A 22921-nucleotide genomic window follows, 5' to 3' on the forward strand; every position below is an offset into this window, starting at 1 on the left:
TTACATAAAAACAATTTTAAAAAAAAAAGGATATTCTAAACAAAAATGTAAGGCTTCTGAAAAGTATGTTCATTTCTATGCTCTCAATACTTGGTTGGGCCTCCTTTTGCATGAATGACTGCATCAATGCGGCGTGGCATGAAGGCGATCAACCTGTGGCACTGCTCAGGTGTAATGGAAGCCCAGGTTGCTTTGATAGAAACCTTCAGGTCATCTGCATTGTTGGGTCTGGTGTCTCTCACCTTCATCTTCACAATACCCCATAGATTCTCTATGGGCTTCAGGTCAGGCCAGTTTGCTGGCCAATCAAGCACAGTAACATCATGGTCATTGAACCAGCTTTTGGTACCTTTGGCAGTGTGGGCAGGTGCCAAGTCCTGCTAGAAAATGAAATCAGCATCTCCATAATGCTTGTCAGCACAAGGACGCATGAAGTGCTCTAAAATGTCCTGGTAGACAGCTGCTTTGATTGTGGACTTCAGAAAACACAGTGGATCGACACCAGCAGATGACATGGCAGCCCAAACCATCACAGACTGTGGAAACTTCACACTGGACTTTAAGCAACGTGGATTCTGAGCCTCTCTAGTATTCCTCCAGACTCAGGACCTTGATTTCCAAATGATAAACACAATTTACTTTCACCTTAAAAAAGGACTTTAGACCACTGAGCAACAGTCCAGTTCTTTTTCTCCACAACCCAGGAAAGACGCTTGTTGTTCAGGAGAGGCTTGACCCTCGGAATGCAACATTTGTATCTCATGTCTAGGATTCGCCTGTGTGCAGTGGCTCTTGATGTGCCTCAGTCCATTCCTTGTGAAGCTCCACCAAATTCTTGAATGCATTTTGTTTGATATTCCTCTCAAGGCTGCGGTCATCCCTTTAGCTGGGGCACCTTTTCCTACCACACGTTTTCCTTCCAATCAACTTTCTATGAATATGCTTAGATACAGAACTTTGTGAACAATCAGCCTCTTTAGCTTTGACCTTTTGTGGCTTACCGTCATTGTGGAGAGTGTCAATGACTGCCTTCTGGACATCTGTAGAGTCAGCAATCTTCCCCATGATAGTGGAGCCTACTGATACAGACTGAAAGACATATTAAAGGCGCAGGAAACCTTTGCAGGTGTTTTGAGTTAAGTAGCTGATTAAGATGCGACACCATGACTTTTCAAAACTGAACTTTTTCACAATATTCTAATTTTCTGAGAAACTGAATTTTGGGTTTTCATTATCTGTAGGCCATAATCAAAGTTTCAAGAAAATAAAGGCTTGAAATATTTCACTCTGTGTGAGCCTATATCATATATGGGTTTGACTTCCTGAAATGAGCAACCAAAAATATGAAACTTTTTCATGATATTCTAATTTTTTTAGATGTACCTGAAAGTACACTGTTGGTCATTCTGTTGGAAGGGGTTTGGTCCTATTTCTGTGTCCAAAAACATGGTTAGGATGCTTACGTTAAATTAAATTTTGTCCAATAGTTTGTGATTTAATTTAATAATTTAAATAATGGCATTTTTCAATGTTTTAATCACTGATGATGAAAGGATTTCATTCCGTGAAAAGCTTTCCCAACTTTTTCTATTCATGCTATTCTGATTATTTGTATAAAACCAACTATGTTCCAAACAGATAGGGCTTTTGTTGAAGTACAAGTCAGCTCTCATAATAGTATTTACAGTACACAACATTATTATGAATATGCAATCAGTCAAACATGTTTTATTTCCTCATAATTATTCACATTTGAGTTATTTCCTGAGAAACTCCAGCTGACTGTGAACACAAGGATAATACTTATTTTGAAGTTGTCAGTAAACCAGCAGCTACTGAAGAATTATTTCATTGTACGATTAATTATTTAAACTATGAAAATACCTTTAAAACAGATGGCTGTACAGTATATAGACATTAATATACCGTGGACTTAATTTGACAAATCAAAGTGTTCAGTAGGAATCACCATCCTGACTGATGGTGGCCTGATTGCTGCTGCCCTCACCTCTGCTGTGATGTCCACACCCAGTGGGGCCCTGCAACAAAACAAAGAGTCAGTCAAAAATGATATGATAATAAGATAAAATGTATTAATACGCTACTAAGACGTTTAAAATTAGTATGAGCTTACTTTGGCTCATAAAAGACATCCACACTCGAGGACAAAATCCCTTTTCCTTCTCTCAGACGTTCAACACCATTCCTGTGTTTAAAACCATTTGATATAGTACACAGTCATGGCCCAAAATATTGGCACTCCTGCACCTTTGTCAGATAATGCACCACTTCTCCCAGAGAATTGTTGAAATTACAAATGCATTATTAGTATTCACATGTTTATTTCTTTTGTTTGCATTGGAACAACACAAAAAAGCAGAGAGAAAAAAAGCCAAATCTGATATCATTCTACACAGAACTCCAAAAATATACTGGACAAAATGATTGGCACCCTCAACTTAATATATGGTAGCACACCCTTTGGAAGAAATAACTGAAATCAATCGCTCTCTCCAATCATTAATGAGTTTCTTACACCTCTCTACTGGAATTTTGGACCACTTTTCTTTTGCCAACTGCTCCAGGTCCCTTAGATTTGAAGTGTGCATTCTCCCAACTGCTGTTTTGAGATCTCTCCAGAGGTGTTTTATAACATTTAGATCTGGACTCATTGCTGGCCCCTTCAGAACTCTCCAGCGCTTTGTCTTAAGCCATTTCTGGGTGCTTTTTGGAGTGTGCTAAAAAGTCAGACTGGAGTTTACCAAAACTTACCTGAGGAAGCCAAAATCCTTCTGGGACAGATGAGACCAAAGTAGAGCTTTTTTGGTAAAGCACATCATTGTACCGTTTACAAAAAACAAAATGAGGCCTTCAAAGAAAAGAACAGGGTCCCTACGGTCAAACATAGCAATGGTTCAATGATGTCTTGGGGTTGCTTTGCTGCTTCTGGCACCGGATGCCTTGACTGTGTGCATGGCATCATGAAATCTGAAGACTACCAAAGACTTTTGGGGCACAATGTAGGGCCCAGTGTCAGAAGGCTGGGTCTCTGTCAGAGGTCATGGGTCTTCCAGCAGGACAATGACCCAAAGCACAAGAAATAGCTCAAGACAAAATGCTGGTCCAGAGTCCAGATCTAAATCCCATAGAACACCTGTGGAGAGATCTCAAAACAGCAGTTGGGAGAATGCACCCTTCCAATCTAAGGGACCTGGAGCAGTTGGTAAAAGAAAAGTGGTCCAAAATTCCAGTAGAGAGGTGTAAGAAACTCATTAATGATTAAAGAAAGCGATTGATTTGAGTTATTTCTTCCAAATGGTGTGCTACCAAATTTTAAGTTGAGGGTGCCAATAATTTTGTCCAGTATATTTTTGAAGTTCTGTGTAGAATGATATCAGATGTGTCTTTTTTACTCTGCTTTTTTGTTGTGTTCCAATGCAAACAAAATAAACAAACATGTGAAAACGAAAGCATTTGTAATTTCAACAATTTTCTGGGAGAAGTGGTCCATTATCTGACAAAGGTGCAGGGGTGCCAATATGTTAGGCCATGACTACATAGTATCTGTCTCATTACTTATGGACCTCACAAAGCCATACACTTACCATGCAATCATCACCCCATTGTCGGTGCAGAATTTTGGTGGAGGACAGAGCAGCTGCATTTGTGTAGTCTCTGTGATTATCGTCAGTGCTTTGCGGATGTACTGGTTACTTGCTACTCCTCCAGACAGCACCTACAAAATACCAGTGTATCAATCAGTGCATCCTAAACATTTTTGTTTGTTTTGCCAACTTTTTGACCAAGAAAACCTCACACCCTATTAACAGCCCAGCTACAGTGTGATCTAATTACAATAGAATATAAATGAATAACTGATTTTTTTTGTTAATTCATTCTTGAAGTAAAATTCTGATCTAATATTGTAGAGAACAAATACAAAATAATTTATTACATACTTCTTCCAAATTCAAAAGGCCAACTAAAAAAAAAGTGGCTTTAATGCAGAAATGCTGGCTTTCTGAAAAGCACTCATCTAATAGTTTGTTGAGGTTGGCTCCCTGATAGGAATGACATCATTACTGAGGGAGGTGATCAGCTGGTGAAGGGATTTCTTTGATTGAAACCTTCAGCTGTTCTGAATTATTGGATCTGTCACATTTTATTTTTCTCGTCACTTAAGCACAGTGAAACCAACATCTTAAAGCATTGGGAATTGAGACAGTGAGGGCAGGTGCCAGGTATAACTGGAGAAGAAACTTGGCAAAAAGATCAACTTTGGTATTAAAGGGGCAGTATTATGAAAAATTCCCTTTATAATGGTTTTGCTACAGTGACATACATTCCTTTATCCTCATTCAGAGGGCCAAAGTTGAAAAAGATCTGTTTCCTCACGCCCTTGTTATTCCACATTTCGTAAAAAGTCAGCTCCAAATGGACGCGTTGGATTTTTCTCGCCACATGCTGTCACTTAGCGGGAAACTCCTCCACCTGACAATCCTTGCTCCTCCTACTCTACATAAGAATTTGAGCTCCTCCCTCTCAAACTACTTCACAGGTAAAACAAACATAGCGAAGGCAGGTTGATATTACAGTTAACAACAGTTCCACTTTTAGTAGCTGTTATACTTTTAGTTTCAGTTTATTTGTTTGTTTCAGTCTAACAAAATATTCAAATATAAATCACAATTTCAAAATATATATAACAAGACTGAAACAGGCAGAAGCAAAATTGCTTATATGCCCAACATAAATAACATTCAAGTAAGTTACCTTTTCCAATAATTAGGGATGTAATGATTCACTCAATTCCCGATACGATTCTCTTACGATTTATTTTACAAAATGGGACTGTAGACAAATGATGATTGAAAAATATTCCTTTATTTTTTTTTTGGGAAAAAAACTAGAAAATACTGTACTATTTTCCTTTTATTTTTCATTGTCAAAAGAATCCCTTGATAAACTATTCAAAACAATGCAATTTAACTAAAAATAAATCTTGAATGAAATGAATAAAGGAATATTACAAATGAAGAAGAATCCTATTAATTTCAATTCTGGTTCTATAATAAACAATGCAAAACTGCTTAATAGTTCTTTTTCTTTTTAAAAGTGCAACTGAAAATTTATTTTGTGCCTTAACAATTGGACTTTAAAAAAAAAAAAAAAAAACCAGTCTGCCCTGTATTTACGTCCGATATTTGTTTGGACCAGCAGAGGCGATGGTAACCCAGTGGCCGGTTGCCATGCAGATATTCTGTGCAGTGAAGAAGAGAAGCTATGCGCTAGCAGACAGAGCTAATAGACTTTTACAGATATTCACGTAATATTACAGATAGTCTTTCAGTGCTAAAGGGGTAAGGAATCATTTATGAACATATTTAAGAGGAGAAGGCGGCCAGAAAGAAAGTAGTAGCAGATTCCGTCCGCCGCCTCAGCATTTGGACAAGAGAAAGGTAAATATATAGCATCCTCTATTGTTTAAAAAAAGTACTGCGATACAATTTTCAGAAAATCGATATCAACCGTGATACCTATGAATCGATTTTTAACTGACTTACGATTAACCGTTACATCCCTACCAATAATACATACAAAAGAAACGCAAGCATTGAACAATTGCATTTGAGTTGCCTTTTTTCAAATAATGCAAAATATATAAATACATATATATACACACACACACACACGTACCTTCTTTTATAAACAACATTTAACAAAAAACACAAACATAATTCTACTGCTTCACATAACTCTCTAAAATATATTGACATTTTCTTTTTAAATGAAATAATGTCTCACTCATTTTTATTTTTTATCAACAGAATTCTACAAATTACCCCAAGAACAGACAGAGATCTTTGTTTTTGCTTTTGGTAAAATAAACATAAATTGATCTGTTAGGCTGTATTTGATGGTTTGTAATTTTGAACGCCTTCTGAAAGAGTATTTATTTTTGCTTTGAACATTATCTGTGTTATTTTATAATAAACATGTATATTTAAATAAATAATGAATGTGTGTGGTCATGATATCCTGCTTTGTTTATCAATCGTATGGCCTTTTTTTTTTTTTTTTGCAATAAAACAATATCATTGATTATGGTTTGAAAAGTGGTTCCCTAGAGTTCTACACAGTACGTCATATATGGCAGTATTAAAGTATAATAAATTGTAACCAAGGAATTGTAATTACTAATTAAGTAAATCGCCAAGTGTCTTTGAGATTTTTGTCTTTATATAATGTATGTGTTGACTCCAAGATAATTTATAGTCAATTATGACTCCCAAGAAGTTGGTATCAAAGACACGCTCAATTTTATCTCCATTTATTTCAAGTTTTATTTCTTCAAATACCTCATTTTTGGTTCCAAAAATCATAAATTTCATTATTGCAATGTTAAGTGATAATTTGTTAACATCAAACCAGTGCTTAAGCACTGTAATTTATTTTGTCTATTTTTACCAAAAGTTAATTTTTTCCCCCCAGAACAAATTATGGTTGTATCATCTGCAAACATAAAAAATAAGAAAATGTTTGATACATCACAAAGATCATTTTAAAAATTGTAAATAATTTAGGACCAATCACAGAACCCTGTGGTATTTCACAAACTATATTTTTAAATCCAGATATTGTATTTTCTAATTGAACACAATGTTGCCTATTTTCTAGATAGCTCTGAATCCAAGACAGAGCTGGCCATCGGATGCCATACTTGTCTAGTTTATCTATTAACTGTCTATGGTCAATAGTATCAAAGGCTTTTTTCAAGTCATTGTCGATAGCTATTGTAAATTCATCATTGTCCATAGCAGTGCTGTCCTCCGCTATTATATGCATTACTGCATACGTAGTTGTTTGATTTTCTCTAAAACCATACTGCTGCTGCCTAAGCAAGGTGTATTTTTCTAGAAAATTATTCAACTGTTATGTGAAAATATTTTTCAAGACTTATGAAAATAGTGAAAGAATTGAGATTGGTCTATAGATTTCCATGAGATGCTTATCCCCATTTTTAAATATTGGACTGACCTTTGCTATCTTCATATCGTCTTGGAAAGTTCCATGTTGAAATGATTGATTACATATGTAATGGCTTAGCAATAAAATTAATAACTTTAATCAATTAATCGTCATATCAATTTGATGTATACTGTATTCAAATAGCCTGTGTAGGCCTTGCATTAATACTCTTAAAATACCTTTTTCAGTGTCCAATCTTGTAGCAATATTCCTAAAAAAGTGGAATATAGCATTCCTTCACCATCAGCTATGTAGCATTTCAAGGTGAATGTCTCAGATTCCAATTATTTTTGGTGGATTGTAGAGAGACACTGAGCAGGGAGATGCAGTGGCTGCCACTAAACCACCTTGTATCACCTTTATGGGATGATCTGACGTGTTTGTGACCCTATCCAACGCAGTGGTCGGACAAAACAATGGACTATCGTCTTGATTGGACTACTCGTGTGACCAGAAGAGGTGAGAAGGACAAGAAAGCAGCGTAGCAGCTCATGAGAGTGTTTGAAACAGCTGACTCAGCTGATAGTTGAGAGTTTACTTCCCTGAGGCGCAGAGCGAGCAGTCACAATCAATTCCATTTTTAGTAGCCGTTACATCGCATTTATGAAATGATCTGATGTGTTTTTGACCTAATGCGATGGAGTGGTTGGTGAATTTTAAGTGGGCTAAAACTCCAGAAAACATGCAAATTTGGGAAAATAAACGTCAAATACTATGTTATTGGGGTTCTGAGAACAAATCGAGATGGGTGAAAAATGGCATAATACTGGACCTTTATTGTGCAAAAAGTTGGAAACACTCACCAATGTAGGATTGCTGGATGGCAGCAGCTTGTGAGCCTTACAGAACAAAATGGCTCGATGTGTGCGCTTTGCCAGATGAGAGGCAACAGTGTGCTGTGTTGCAGCTGCTATGTCATTCACACAGTTCAGCAGAGTTCCTGGTTGGATACCTGAAGAGCAGAGGTGAAAGTAACGCATTACAAGTACTCAAGTTATTGTAATTGAGTTGCTTTTATGGGTACTTGTACTTTTAGAGTATATTTCTAAATCAGTAATTTTACTTGTCCTTACATACATTTCGAAAGAAGTAAAGTAATTGGTTACATTTCTACACCCAATTGTTACTGAGTAAATTATTATTTTTTTGTTTTAAAATGATCAACAGACACTCTGCGAAACTATGTATGCGGAGTGAAATCATGGAACAGCCTGGATTCACAACAAAAGCGATGCCAAAGCATTCAGAACATTAAATCACTTCATAAACGTATGGTTTGGTCACAGTACAGTGAGGATGGGGGCGGGGCTTAATGCTTCATTTATGGCTATTGTTGTCTTTATATGTGAACTGAACTGAATTCAATTTATTACCATTGTTGATATTTTGCTTTGTATTCTTGTATGTCTTAGTTACTGATTATTAGTCAGTTTTTGTATTTTTTTCGTATTCTGTTTTGTATATTGTATATTTCTAAGTCCAAACAGACGGAAGCAATATGATGAAACTTGTTGATTAATAAATGGGGGTGGAATTCAATACGTCTTTCTCCTTCCCACTCCCTTTTGAGCAGACAAATTATTACAATTATTTGTGTACAGGGATCTTATATCTATTAATTTGAACATCTCTGATTATTTTTCTCTGTCGAAATTTCCTTTTGTTTTATTGTCCCTGCTCAGAAAAAACCCCAAATAAATAAAATATATATCTATAAAAGCAAGGAACCTCTGTCTGTCTCTGTGTGTGTCTGTTCCTCAAATATCTCTGCAAATCAGGCTCAGATTGACTTTCAAAATGGCTGCTGCTTGGTTAAAGGGTGTGCAACGTTGAATTTGTTTGGACTGCAATGATATCGTTAATTCATTATTTCATAAAATTGTCTTAAATGCAGCTTTGCAAAACAGTTCAATGTTGACAGGTAATCATGCTAACTCAGGATCAGTTGAAAGCTGCATAGAATCTACAGGTGTGACTGCACAAAGGGCTTTTAAAAATGACTAAAGTGGGTCTAATATCCTAAAAAAAACTAGGGGTGTCTCGATCTGATATCAGTATTGAATAACGGTCGATATTAGCCTGAAAACTAATATCGGATTCAAATTTCCAGATTTTCTGTTTTTTTTTCTTCTTTCAATTCATTTTTTATTTATTTTATTCAATTGTAGAACACTGTAGATATCATGTTGAAGGTTAAAAATTATGTAACCAATTGGTTAATAATAAATGGGTCAGTTTTTCTCATACCTACTGTTGCTGACTATTGTTCTCTGTTTGAGTAATATCACTTAATACAAAATCAGTAATTAATATTGTTTTATTAAAGAAAAGAGAGAGAGAAAAAAAAAAAATAACATGTATGATTCATGTTGATATCGAATCAATATTGGTATCGGCTGATATGCAAGGCTGCAGTATCGGTATCATATCGGAAATAAAAAAGTTGTATCGGGTAAGTAATAATAATAATAACAAATAATAAAATAAAAATAGGCTTTCACTATATACTGTATATGTTGCCTATATTACAGTGCTAAATATTATGCTCTGCACAGTTCATTGAGTCGACAAGCTTGTTTATACTGCCAGATTGAATCCCATTTGAGATGATGTTAGCTTTGTTTGTTGCAAATTTTTATGCGCTGACTATGACATGAATAATAGACCAGTGACGTGTAGTCAGGGTAGGCAAGGTAGGCAGTGCCTACCTAAGGGTGAATTGATATTTTGATTATTTGTTTTAATTATAATATAATTATAAATGATTTATTTTTCCATTTCTCACTGCGCTGTAAGGCAGGAGAAGGCCACACCCCCTCCCAAAAGCACACGGCTGCTCTACCTCTGGCCCCATAGTGTGTTTTTATGTGTTTGCGCATGCGCAGTCAGTTCCCCAAGATGAAAACCATTTACGTCCAAAGGCAGCTCTCTACCCTGCCTTTGGATGTAACCGCGCTTTGATAAATGCTATACGTAAGTTCACAGTGCATTAGTGAATTGATATCACGTGACCGCTGCTGCTACGGTCTCTAGCTAGTGGGCAGGATAACACTACAGGCTTGTAGACTTGTTCGTATTTTTCAGAGTGAATGGAGGGATTTAATTTGTGGATGCGCCTCACTGAGGCTGTTCCGAGTTGTTGTTGTCATTTTCTCCATGTTTCGGTGTTTCCAACACAAACAACGGATGTGCTGCCGTGTCATGAGATATATCTTGTTGGGAGAGTATGGAGGCTATATTGAATAATTGTTTATTTTTCTTTAATGGTGTTTTACGATGTTTATTTTGTTAGATGGCTAAATGCTTGTTCGTGTGGATCTTGTTGGGTTTTTTCTTTCTTATGAATTTTATATTTTGATAAGGGCATTGAGATGACTTTGTTGTAAATTGCTTAATACAAATGAAGTTGAAATGAATTGAATTAACCCTTGCCAGCAGAAACATATGAAATTGTCATTGGTGGTCTCGATTTGCAACGCCCTGCCTACCCAACCCTAGTGGTCACAGCACGTCACTGTAATAGACATAATCAAAACTGTAAAGCCTTCTGTTGCCTTCTCATTTCCAATTCACCAAACCCATCTGAGCTGTGACTGTGAACACCTCATTCATTTTCAATGCTGCATTTGGGGCATGTTTTGGCCTGGAAAGTGTGTGCGTGTGTCAGAAAATAGTATTTTTTACACTGAACATCAGGTATGCCTTTGTGAAACCAAGGGTGTATTGCCTGGCATCTGGCGATACAATTCGTATCCCGATATATAGGTCACAATACGATACGATACGATATATCCCAATATTAAAGTACAAGGCGATTATGGCAATTTTTTTAAATATATGACTTAAGAAACAACTGATCTGTAAATTTGTACACCTTCATGAGAACATTATGTATGAAATATATTTTATTGGCATATATATATATCTATATATAGATATATATATATATATATATATATATTTACACTCAAAACATTGACTTTAACATGCCATATGCCAACAACTTAAAATAAAAAAATAACATACAATTTGCCTGTGGCTTTTAAACCAACTTTGATTTTAGTGCATCAAGACTTTAGTGCAACTTAACTGAGGTATATGTCTAGAACAACAAATAAATAGAGAAAGTTAATACTTTCTTTTTAGATTTTATTGAAAAAACACAAGCTGGTCAACATGCCCAGGTTTCAGCGCACTTCTTTGTGCAGTTACAATGTCTCCTGCAGTGGAAAAGACTTTCCTGGTTAAATAAAGGTTAAAAAATAAAAAAACTGTAAATGTGTAAACTATAATTATTGTATGTCAATTTAGTATGCACAAGACTATAACACTATCTGCCCAAGAACCTCCGAAGTGACAGGCGGCCCGAGGTAGTCATCTTATTTAATACACGTGTTACCCGTGACCAAGTTATGTGTCTAAAGTTTGTATGTACTTCATGTCCTGTAGTTTACACGGTGTTCATTCACCCAAGTAAAGCACCCGTCTTTGAGAAGCCGTGCCTGTGTCGTCATTTCGGAGCCGCAGTGAAAACTCCCCAGCCCAGCGCCGGTGAGAAGCTTGTGAAGACGACAGCAGATGCAGTGGGCGAAGGTACCGTGGTGCGACAGCAGAGGACGCCATTACCAAAGCTCGTCACACACAAGCAACCAAGCAAGCCATCAGTAAAATTATTAAGAATGAGTAAAGTGGAAATGAAGAAAGGACAGTGCTAAAGGAAAATAAGAGTGGTTTAAGTCAAGTTTAAAAGTCCACTATAAGTTCCTATAGCATATTTGTCAAAGGTTAATTTATTTCTACTGTACCTCAAAGTGATGCATTGTTGAATTATGAAGAGTTTGTGGGTTTTGTTTAGGGTCAAAACTGCATTTTAAGTTTCTAAAAAAAATTAAAAAAATAATAAATAAAATAAAAATATATATAAATAAATAAATAAATAAATAAAAGGTTCATAAATTACAAATAAGCTAATTTGAAGAAGTATTTTAAAATTCAAGAACAGTGTGTTGACTTACATTTAACCAAACTTTAAAAAAATGAGTGACAAAGATAAAGTAGAAGACTATACTGTACCACTTACTGCAGTTGTAGAACATGATGATGAGCAAGCTACAGAACAACAAACTGTTCGTAAAAGTGAAAGAGTAAGAACACTAACTGAAAAGGGTAAAGCGCTTCAAGCAGATAAGCTTAAAGGCCTTCAACACAAGTATGCAGTTGTTTTTGAAAAATGGAGATATGAAGCAAGATTGAGCAAAGTGGTGCTTAGAAAGGAAGCTTCTGAAAGTGATCTTAAAGATTTGATTAACAATGTAATCGCCACTTGCAAAGATTGGGCGTAAAGTCAATGCATGCACGTCACTCTCCGCATTTATAGTTAAAAAAAAGCTGAGAAATGGCTAGGAGGAGACATTGAGGACGATGAAGAGCCATGGCCAGTTGGGTCATGCTTAGGTTCTGAAAGTTCTAAATCTAGGTCAAAATCACAAAAATCCAAAGGTAGTTCAGGACAATCACACTAACAAACAATCAAAAGAATGGAAGTAGAAGCTGAAGCAGCTGCATCTAAAGAAATATTAGCAATAATGGAAGAGCAAGAAAATCAAACAGCTGAGCTACAGAAATTGGAACGTGATAATTTGGCAAGACAGCAGGCAATAGCAGCTGAAAATTTGGAAAGCCAGCAAGCAATGGAAGAACAGCGTAGAAAGATCAAACGCTTGGAGGAAGTTAAAAAATTGAACGCTGCCAAAGCTCGCGTAAAGGCATATGATGAAGCTGAAAGTACTGCTGAAAGTCGAAGTTTGTTACACAGTATTAAAGCAGTGAGTGAAACTCAAGCAATGCCCATCATACAAGCAAAGGCCACAAGTCAAACACTCAAAGCATCAAGTCCACCATTCATCCCTCAAGCCACACAAATTAAAACGGTCGTAACCCAACCACAGCCAAATTCTGATCTAGTTGGCATACTAGCAGAAGCAGTGTTCCAACTCCAGAACCTGCATTGTTCACTGGAGACCCACTAAAGTTCAAAGACTGGCAGTTGTCATTTGAAACCTTGATTGAAAGAAAGAACATTCCCAAGAATGAGAGACTTTACTATCTCAGGAAGTATCTTGGTGGACCTGCAAAAAGATCAGTTGAAGGATTTCTCCTAGTAGGTACAGATGAAGCGTATGATTCAGCTTGGAAATTGCTAGAAAAGCGTTTTGGAGATCTATTTACTACAGGAAAATGTTTCAGAGACAGGCTTCACAGTTGGCCTAAAATAAGCTTCAAAGAGGGCAGCGAGTTGAGGGAATTTGCTAACTTTCTTGTAAGCTGTGAAGCTGCGATACCACATATAAAGACATTACAAGTTCTAAATTATTGTATGGAAATTCAGAGACTCTTGTTGAAACTTCCAGATTGGTTGACCACAAGGTGGAACCTCACAGCCATGAAAATAATACAAATGAAAAATGGAGAGTGTCCATCCTTCCACATGTTTGTGGAGTTTGTGTCCATGGAAGCTGACAGCGTGCGATCCCATAGCCTCAATGCAAGCACTTAAAGGTTTGGATGCAAATAAACCCAAACATTCACGCAGTCAAGTCATTCACGTTAAAACGCTAACAACAAACTCAAGTCATTCAACAAGCTCAGGTCACACAAATACAGTAACTTGTCTCTTCTGCAAAGGAAATCGTCACACGCTTGATAAATGTTTAAAGTTCACAGAAAAACCAGTTCAAGATTGTATCAAATTTGTACAGACAGAAAGGCTGTGTTTTGGAAGTTTAAAAACTGGACATCATTCAAAAATGTGCAATAAGAGGAGTACATGTGAAAAATGTGAAAGAAAGCATCCTACATGCTTGAATGACGACAAGTTCATGGAACATAAAAGGACAGCACCTGCAAAGAGTGAGCATAACTCTCAAGACAAAGACACAAGACACAAAGGAAGAAGATAAATCGTCAACTGCAATCTCTAACAGGCTAACTCAACAAATCTCAAGCATGTTGACATCCTCTATACTACCTGTCTGGGTCTCATCCACAAACCACCCAAATAAAGAAGTCCTAGTGGATGCGCTCCTTGACTCACAGAGCGATACATCCTTCATCTTGGATGAAGTATCCCAAGATCTCAACACAGATAAGAGTAAAGCCAGTTTGCGGCTATCAACTATGTCCACCAAGTCAACAGTTATACCATGTGAGAAGCTGGTAAACCTTCAAGTCAGAGGATATAAGTGTGGAAAGAAGATCATATTACCACCAGTTTTTACAAGAGAGTTTATCCCAGTCAACAGGTCACATATCCCGACGTTTGTTGCTTTAAAGTGGCCTCATCAGGAAAAGCTAGCAGATAAGTTACCACCAATGCTCGAATGTGAAGTTGGTCTTCTTATTGGCTATAACTGTCAACAAGCCCTTCCACCAAGAGAAGTTCTCGCAGGCAAAGAAAACCAATCCTACGCACAGCTAACTGATCTTGGCTGGAGCATAGTCAGTTGCTCATCTCAAGTCCACAATCACAATGATGTCATTGGCACAAGTTATAGAATCATTGTGCGTGAAGTAACTCCTGTGTCACAGCCAGCAGTTGAACTCAAGCAAGAAGTGCACTTTGTATGCAGAACTCAAGTAAAGGAAGTCAGTCCGATTGATGTGATAAAGGCTTTAGAATCTGATTTCTCTGAACACGCTACAGACGACAATCCAATCTCTCAGGAAGACATTTTGGTCATGTCAAAGGTGACCAAAGGCATTAGACAAAAGGAAAACGGTCACTACGAACTCCCACTACCATTCAAAACAGACAATCTGAATCTCCCAAACAACAAAAAATACGCTGAACACAGATTGTTTTCATTGAAACGTAGACTCACAAAGGATGAGAAATATTACAAGGATTATGTCAAATTCATGGATGACATCATAACCCGCTGAGATGCAGAAAAGGCAGCTTGGTACATCCCTTACCATGGGGTTTACCACCCCATAAGCCAGAAAAGATTTGTGTGGTTTTTGATTGTTCTGCCCGCTTCCAGGAAACATCTCTCAACGCTCACCTTCTGACTGGACCAGACCTCACCAATGCACTGGTCGGAGTATTATGCCGATTAAGAAAGGGTCCCATCGCCTTCATGTGTGACGTGGAGAGAATGTTCCACCAACTCCATGTTGTCAAGGGACATCAGGACTACCTGAGATTTCTCTGGTGGGACAAAGGCGATTTGAACTCAGAGCCTTCAGTTTACAGGATGAAAGTACACCTTTTCAGGGCAGCTTCCTCTCCCGGATGCTGTAAATTTGGACTCAAGCATCTCGCATCTCAAGACAAAGACAAGTTCAGCAAGGAGACTGTCAAGTTCATCCAAAGAGGCTTTTACGTTGACGATCGACTTTCTAGCGTAACGTCAACAGCCGAAGCCATAAAGTTGGTCAAAGAGTCAAGAGAAATTTGCAAAACAGGTAAACCCTATTTGCATAAGTTTGCGTCAAACAATAAAGAACTGCTCGAAGCAATTCCCCAAGAAGAACAAGTTTAAACCAGAGACCCAGACATGGCTATTGGAGAACCCCACATTGAACGTGCACTCGGGGTACAATGGTGTATCAAGGCAGATTAATTCCAATTCAGCGTTCAAGTCAAAGACAACTCGTTGACAAGGAGAGGGGCGCTCTCGACAGTTGCATCAGTCTATGACCCCCTTGGGTTCGTTGCCCCGTTCATATTGATTGGAAAGCAAATACTCCAGACGTTGTGCAAATACAAAGTCAATTGGGACGATGATCTCCCGGACCACATCTTACCACGGTAGGAAGCATGGTTGAGAGACCAACCCCAACTGGCAGCTCTGAAGATCCCACGAAGATACTCACAAGACCTCAATGTTGCACAGTATGAGTTACATAACTTCTCAGATACAAGCCTCAAAGGTTATGGTGCATGTTCATACCTCAGAACAATAAGTAAAAAAAGTCATATCAGTTGTACACTCATCATGCGTAAAGCGAGAGTTACACCCACTAAACAAACAACCATCCCAAGACTCAAACTGTCATCGGCCATGACTTCTGTCCGCAATGCAGATGTGATCAAACGAGAACTGGACATCTAAAATCTCAAGGTATACTATTGGTCTGATTCACAAGCCGTATTGGCATACATACTGTATGCAATGATGCAAAAAGATTCCACACATTCTTTGCTAATCAAATCCAATGAATAAGACAAAGCACAGGTCCTGAAAAATGGCAGCACGTCAGCTCACAAAAAAACCCGGCTGATTATGCCTCAAGAGGTTTAAGCGCAACTCAGCTGAAAGAATCAAGCTGGTTAAAGGGCCCTGATTTCCTTTGGAAACAAGATCTTCCAGTTAAAGAGGAAGAGGTGGGAGAGATCGAAGAAATGGATCCTGAACTCAGTAAATGTCCCACGCACAATATGCAGGCAAAGGAAGCAAACCCAGTGCTAGAGCGTTTAAAGAAGTTTTCCAATTGGTCAAGAGCAGTAAAGTCTATTAAAAACTGAAATTGGTAGCTAACTACGCAGTTGTGCGGACCTTCTTTTCTTCAAGAGCAGTAAAGACCATCACTAGACTCAAAGGGTTCATCAAAGAATATAAAGGTATCCAACAAAGAACAAAGTCACAGATCTTGAAAAGAGAAAGGATGCAGAAGTGTTCATCATCAAGCTAGTGCAAAGAGAAGCCTTCCCTGAGGAAATACAGAAAATCAGATCTCAAAAGGAAAATTCTCAACATAAGCACCAAAGACTAAAGCAGCTGAACGTTTTCCTGGACAAGTCAGATGTTCTCAGGGTGGGAGGAAGATTATCCCAATCAGCCATACACTATGTCATAAAAAACCGTACAATTCTTCCCAAAGAATCTCACGTGTCAGCCCTACTAAACACTACCATGAGCGTGTGCATCACCAAGGAAGAGGGATGACTACGAATGAATTGCGTGCAAATGGGATATGAATCTTAGGATGCGGAAATGTTGTTTCTTCACACATCTACCACTGTGTTAAGTGGAGAAAATACAGAAAGGCTACAAATGTCCAACAGATGGCTGATTTGCCAGAAGTAAGAACAGAAACAGCTCCTCCTTTTACCTACTGTGGCGTCGACTGCTTTGGCCCTTTCATAGTAAAGGAAGGTAGAAAAGAAGTTAAAAGATATGGATTGTTGTTCACATGTCTTTGTTCGTGAGCTGTTACTTTCAATCAAGTAACAGTACTTGAATCTACTTGAGTGGGATATATCAGTGCTCTTCACACCTCTGCCGAAAAGCAATTCCAGCTGTTGATTGCTGTGCTTCAGAGGTCAGGGCTGTCATTCGAGTGTGTATCTGTGTGCTCGTCTACCTTCCTCCTCCTCTTTCTTCTTTATGGCCATTGTGATTTGACTTCGAAGTCCAGCAAAGGAGAAGCAGCAGTCGTAGATTTGTCCCATCGGCGTGGTGAAGGCGAACCTCCTCCTGTCGCCCTCCTTTGCCAGGAGCTCTATGGCTTGTCCTCCGCTCAGAGTGGAGCACTGTGGGTGTTTTATGAGAGACAAGCGTCTTGCCACCTGTGAAGGCATAACAGGATTTGGAAGATTGATACAGACACAAAAAACATCAACATACATGAATAACTATGAATGATAATTATAATTAAACTATCAAACAGAGCAGCTGTGGATGGTAAATAGTAAATGGACTTAATTTATATAGCGCTTTATCCCGACACTGAAGCAGTCCCAAAGCGCTTTACATATCAGCTCATTCACCCAATCACTCTCACATTCACACACCAATGGACAGGACTGCCATGCAAGGCGCTAGTCGACCAGCAACTTAGGGTTCAGTGTCTTGCCCAAGGACACTTCGACACATAGTCAGGCACTGGGATCGAACCCCCAACCTCTCGAGCAGAAGACGACCCTCTACCACCTGAGCCACGGTCGCCCACATTTATTTAGTTCTGGGTCATTGCATGTCATTTCAACAAATTTTCAGGACATCCTTGGCACTTCTGTCTCAAAAAATTCTGACATTTTTACCAATTGTTCCTTAATAACTCATGGCACACTGTAATTTTTTCGTTTCATCAGATGAATACTTTTTGAGATATGGACAATTTAGTGAGGGAGGTATGTGTCGATTTTTATTTTTATTTCATTTTCAGCTTCAAATATCTCAAAAATTACACCACAAAGAAACTGAAATTTGGTATACTAATACAGCTCCAATAAACAACAATTTTAAGACACAGAGGCAAGCTACAATAGCATCATGAAAAGGATTTTCATTATCGGCAAGTGGTGAAATAACCCAAAGTTGAGGTCAAAAACAAAAATGAAGTTGCATGAAGAAAAAGTATTTTATACCCTAAGAAAGAGTAACCTTTATACTATAAATTATATTCCCATATGCACTTATGGGCCAATGAAAATAGTAAAAAAAAAAGGTTTTTTTTTGGATTTCAAGAGACTTTCACCCAAGAACCTATGCATATATGTGACTAATCATTAGTGATGTAACTGTCTATGTACATAGCTCAAAGCTGATCAAATTACAGGGAGCTTAAAGCCCAAACATGTTCAAGCCTGAAACCCCAACAAACCTTTTTGCAATTTTGAGGAGCTGGCATGTCCACCAGACAGGATGTATAACTGATATTTTTGTATATTCTGAGAGAGTAGCTGGAGCTGTAGTACTATACCAAATATCACTTTCCTATGTGATGCAGTTATTGATATTTTGAAAGCTGAATACGAAAAAAAAATTAGGACGCACGAAAATCAACACATACCTCCCTCACTAAATTTGCCATATCTCAAAAAGTATTAATCCGGTCAAGCTAAAAATGAACACTGTGCCCATTGAATAATCACAGAACCATTGGTAAAAATGTCAGAATTTTTGTGAGACCGAAGTGTGTAGGCCATTTGTAAAATGACATTGCCATTTGATGACTACTGTTAATAAAGACATTCTCACTGATTTAAAGGGGACATATCATGGTTTTAAATCCTTCCTTTTTAGATTTAAATCATACAGTTGTGGTCTATATAAAGCGGAACTGCACTGCTTGGGTCTGAATTCCTCATTATTATAGCTCCCCAGACCCCTTTTCTACCCCTTTTCTGATGTGCTTCTAAGAGCAACTCGTTTTGGTGCGGTCTCTTTAAATGCAAATGAGACACTTCATACCCCGCCCCCTCTCCAGGTTCAACTCCACCCTGCTCGGCCATTTTTGTAGTTTGATAGAAGAGATATGGCTATGTAACGGCGCAGAAAAAGTTTATTCACACGTTATTTACACAATGTCAACAACGGAATACTTGTCCATCCAGCCTTACAAGTTCGAGCCGGAGTCTGACCCGGCGGGGCTAGATGAAAATGAAGATGATGAACCTGCAGAACCCTAACAAGTGAGCTAACACAAGCACCGAGCTAACGCTAGCGCCAAGCTAACGCCATGAAATGCATTTTAATACAGTCTTTTCGGAGACAAAAACGGCAAAATGAAATGACTAATGAAAACTTTAGACTTAAATTAAACCACGTAGGCCATATCATCAGCAACTGCTAATGCTAACAAAACAATGACAGGGACGTCTTATCATCACACTTTTTAGCGTTATTTACAGCTTACCGAAGTGCTCTGTTCGTCGTCTCTAAAGATAGAAGGAATAGACCCCTCAATCAGACAAAGTCTTTCGGCAAATCCTTCTTTATACTGGCGGAGGTTGCAGAAGCAGTCATCCTTGAAGTGCTTTGCGCACACAAAAATGACCTTACCCACAGATGTGGGTACATTTCCGTGAAAAATAAAACTCAACCAGGCACTTTGAAAAGGTTCTGATGCTGAGAGACGGTGTAATGAAGCGTGTGGTTTACTACATCCAACAACCAAACATTTTTATTTCTCCTCTCGTAACTTCTGCATCCTGGAGCTTGGACTACAAAATAAAAGCGAGAAATAAAAATGGCGGATTGCTCGAAGTGTTGGGCCTGGAGTCGATGTCCTAATTTGGCAGTTTCGCTGACGAGAATCGAAAAATCGAAACAGATTGAAAAATATGACCAAAACAGGATATAAAGATATCAACGAAGCACCTGAAGAGATTAATTTGAACTTTTCTGTGCTTCTAAACAATCTAAATATACATCAAAATGCATTTAAGGGCTAAAAAAGTGGATTTAGCATGATATGTCCCCTTTAATGTACGAACGACTGATTACTTATAATCTCTTGACTGAGATCTTACTTTATCCAACGTGTCACCCGGAGCTTCATCCAGAGTGTGACCTAGAAGAAGGAAGTCATCGACATCTCGAGCCACAGCGAGCAGCGAGTGACCACCAGACACGAGCAGAACCAGGAATGGGAAGGCGACGGCCTGAAGCATCCTGATGGTCAAGGCGTGGGCCTCCATGTGGTGGATGGGGATGAACGGCTTGTTGTGCTGTCTCACAAACCTGCGGCTGAACTCCAGACCGATGCCGAGGCTCAAAGCCAGACCTGGCTTCACGGTGGTGGCCACAGCAGACAGCTGGGTGGGAGGCACACCACTCCTCTCCAAAGCCTCCTGAACCACACGCTCTATGTTGTCTCGGTGAAGCTGCTGTGCCACAGTGGGGATGATGCCACCATTCCTGCAGCAGCAAAAGAGAAACTTCACAACCTAACAAGTAACCTTAATCAGCTTTTTATGCTTCTTTTACTTTGGAAATAATGTCCAACCATTAAGTATGAAAACCAGAGGGAGCCTCTGAGTGTTGTCTTTCCTAACAGTGAAATCCACAACACTAGATACAATCAGGTGTATGCAATCCTTTTGAAGATCCCAATAGAGACTTCAAAGATACATACACTGAGGTTTTTTGTACAGTTTTTGATAGTTTAAAAATACACGGGAGTGTAAATTATTATTATATTTTTTAGTATCTGTGATGTAATAGGGTTTGCATCACTAACCTTCAATTTTTCACATAACTATTAGAAGTGTAAAAAAAAAAGCTTACTCCTCAATGCATTTTTGCCTGGAAGTTGATTGCACTTTATTTTCATAAAACTTACTGGGCACTTTCATAGATGTGTGTGGTTATTTATTTATTTTTTAAGGAGTTAAAGAAGTAAACAGAATCAGTATCTGTTGTAGAAGCAAAAGTTAAACTTTTTTGAAAAATGTAATTTGACAGTTTAGTAAACATACCACTTGATTTAGATATTGGTAATTGAACTATAGTTAGTAATAATTTATTTGTTTTTGCAAGTATATAAAAAAATTATAAATTGTATTTCAAACTATTTTGTACTTGTAAAGGTGAAATTTGTAATTATCGTGTTATATTGTGATGGATATCATATTGTTTAGTATTGGGTTATATCCGGATATATCGTACCATGACAGATTCATGGCAATGTACATCCATAATAACTATTATAGGGAAATGGCTTTAATTCCTTGACCAAACTAATATTGGATCTTATAAACAACTCTGATCCTTAGACACAGTCAATCAGCCATGGAAATTTTCTCCTTATTTGTAAAGCTTTAAAAAGTGTATTTGCTTATTTGTGCCAATGTCTCTGCTTCTTTGACATGGACATTGCAGACAACTGGTCTGCTTATTGCCACCAGTAGAATCTAAGGAATCTATTTCAGTCAGCTGATCCGTGTATTCATTACATCAGTTCTCAAACTTTTCAGCCCGTCACCCCCAAAATAAAGGTGCCAGAGACCGGGGGCCCCCACTGTACCTGAAGGTGGTTGAACACAGACATGAACATTGAAGAACAGTCATGTGGAGACAGGGCCATCTATAAGGGGGAATGAAGGGGAGAGCTTTTTGGGGCCCATTCATAATGTCAGCAAAATGATGGTCCATTGTTCTATGAATCTGTGATAACCACATTTCCTTATTTATCTAAATAATATCAACTGTTAAGGAAGTTTATTATTATTTGCTCCGTAGTATATAGTCATCTTAAAGATGTAAATCCTTGTTTAAATCACAAATAATATGGGTTAAAATTGACCAAAAATGGTGGAAAAGATGGTTAAATGAGGTTTTAAAAACCAGAGAAATTGTTTAAAAGTTGCAAATTATGGGTAATCAAATTTAATGGGAGTAATGTAGCAAAAATGCATTAAAAGGAGCCAAAATATGCCAAGAAGAAGTGATGAAAATAGGTTAATATATAGTAAGTTTGGTGTAGTAGCAGAAAAAGGGTAAAAACAAGCAAAATGGGCTCCAATTGTTAAAAAATAAATAAATTCTTAGTTTCTCAAAGGCATCTGGTGACCCACTCCCTGTGTCTCACAAGTCGCGACCCCAAATGGGGTCCTGACCCCAAGGTTGAGAACACTTACATGCTGCATTACAGCATTGTCACCAACCTTAGATGTATTTCCTTCTGTGAATGAAGGGATTCTCCCAGTATAACTCCAGTCTCATCCACCACTGCAGCTCCAGTGTCGTCACAGCTCGTCTCTATACCCAGGACCACTCTGGAGAAGGAAGCTGTAAGTGCTGAGGCTGGTGGATGACTGGTGAGTCCACACTGCAGCAGTCTCCACATGACTTTTACTTTGAAAGGCCACATTGACACCAAAGTGACACTAAAGTCGTTCAGTCCTGGGTTGAAATAGACAAACGCTGGACTTGTTCTTGTAGTTATAACCTAAAAAGACAACAAACATAACATTCACAAGAACTTCGACTTCAAAAGCTTTTAAAACCACACATATATCACAGAAAATTACAAAAGATATCTCAAGTACTTTTGAACCGTCCTACCTCAATGCCGCCTTGAGGTGTCACATGTAAATAAATCCGGGCAACGTGAAACCAGCACAATAAGCCTAAGAACTTATAAAAACCATCAGTAAATT

At 38.1% G+C, this 22921-nt stretch overlaps 1 protein-coding gene across 2 annotated transcripts; it reads right to left on the bottom strand.

Moving 5' to 3' along the window:
- Positions 1–170: 170 nt before the first annotated feature.
- Positions 171–22838, bottom strand: osgepl1 (O-sialoglycoprotein endopeptidase-like 1). Of its 2 annotated transcripts, XM_028435922.1 has the most exons (10): positions 22827–22838; positions 22427–22710; positions 20291–20678; positions 17398–17602; positions 7833–7981; positions 3606–3736; positions 2135–2206; positions 2009–2039; positions 1002–1076; positions 171–916 (listed from the first exon to the last, which is right to left on the bottom strand). In XM_028435922.1, exons 2-10 carry the CDS (start codon positions 22630–22632, stop codon positions 902–904), a joined length of 1272 nt encoding a protein of 423 aa, XP_028291723.1. In that variant the 5' UTR covers positions 22633–22710; positions 22827–22838; the 3' UTR covers positions 171–901. The 2 variants fall into 2 exon arrangements, with proteins under 2 accessions (XP_028291723.1, XP_028291724.1); XM_028435923.1 differs by lacking the exons at positions 171–916; positions 1002–1076 and having other exon boundaries at positions 1709–2039.
- Between the last annotated feature and the right edge of the window lie 83 nt (positions 22839–22921).

The sequence above is a fragment of the Gouania willdenowi genome, chromosome 21, assembly GCF_900634775.1.
Source record: "Gouania willdenowi chromosome 21, fGouWil2.1, whole genome shotgun sequence".
Classification (NCBI taxonomy): Eukaryota; Metazoa; Chordata; class Actinopteri; order Blenniiformes; family Gobiesocidae; genus Gouania; species Gouania willdenowi.

What these genes read in the sequence shown, in the direction of transcription:
- osgepl1 (XM_028435922.1), bottom strand. Translation starts at nt 22,632, where the DNA reads ATGTGGCCTTTCAAAGTAAAAGTCATGTGGAGACTGCTGCAGTGTGGA. An exon ending in GAAGAAAGAGGAGGAGGAAG is followed by an intron (nt 7,982 to 17,397) that starts GTAGACGAGCAC and finishes TCTGCTCTTCAG; the next exon opens with GTATCCAACCAGGAACTCTG. An exon ending in AATGGGGTGATGATTGCATG is followed by an intron (nt 2,207 to 3,605) that starts GTAAGTGTATGG and finishes TTTTAAACACAG; the next exon opens with GAATGGTGTTGAACGTCTGA.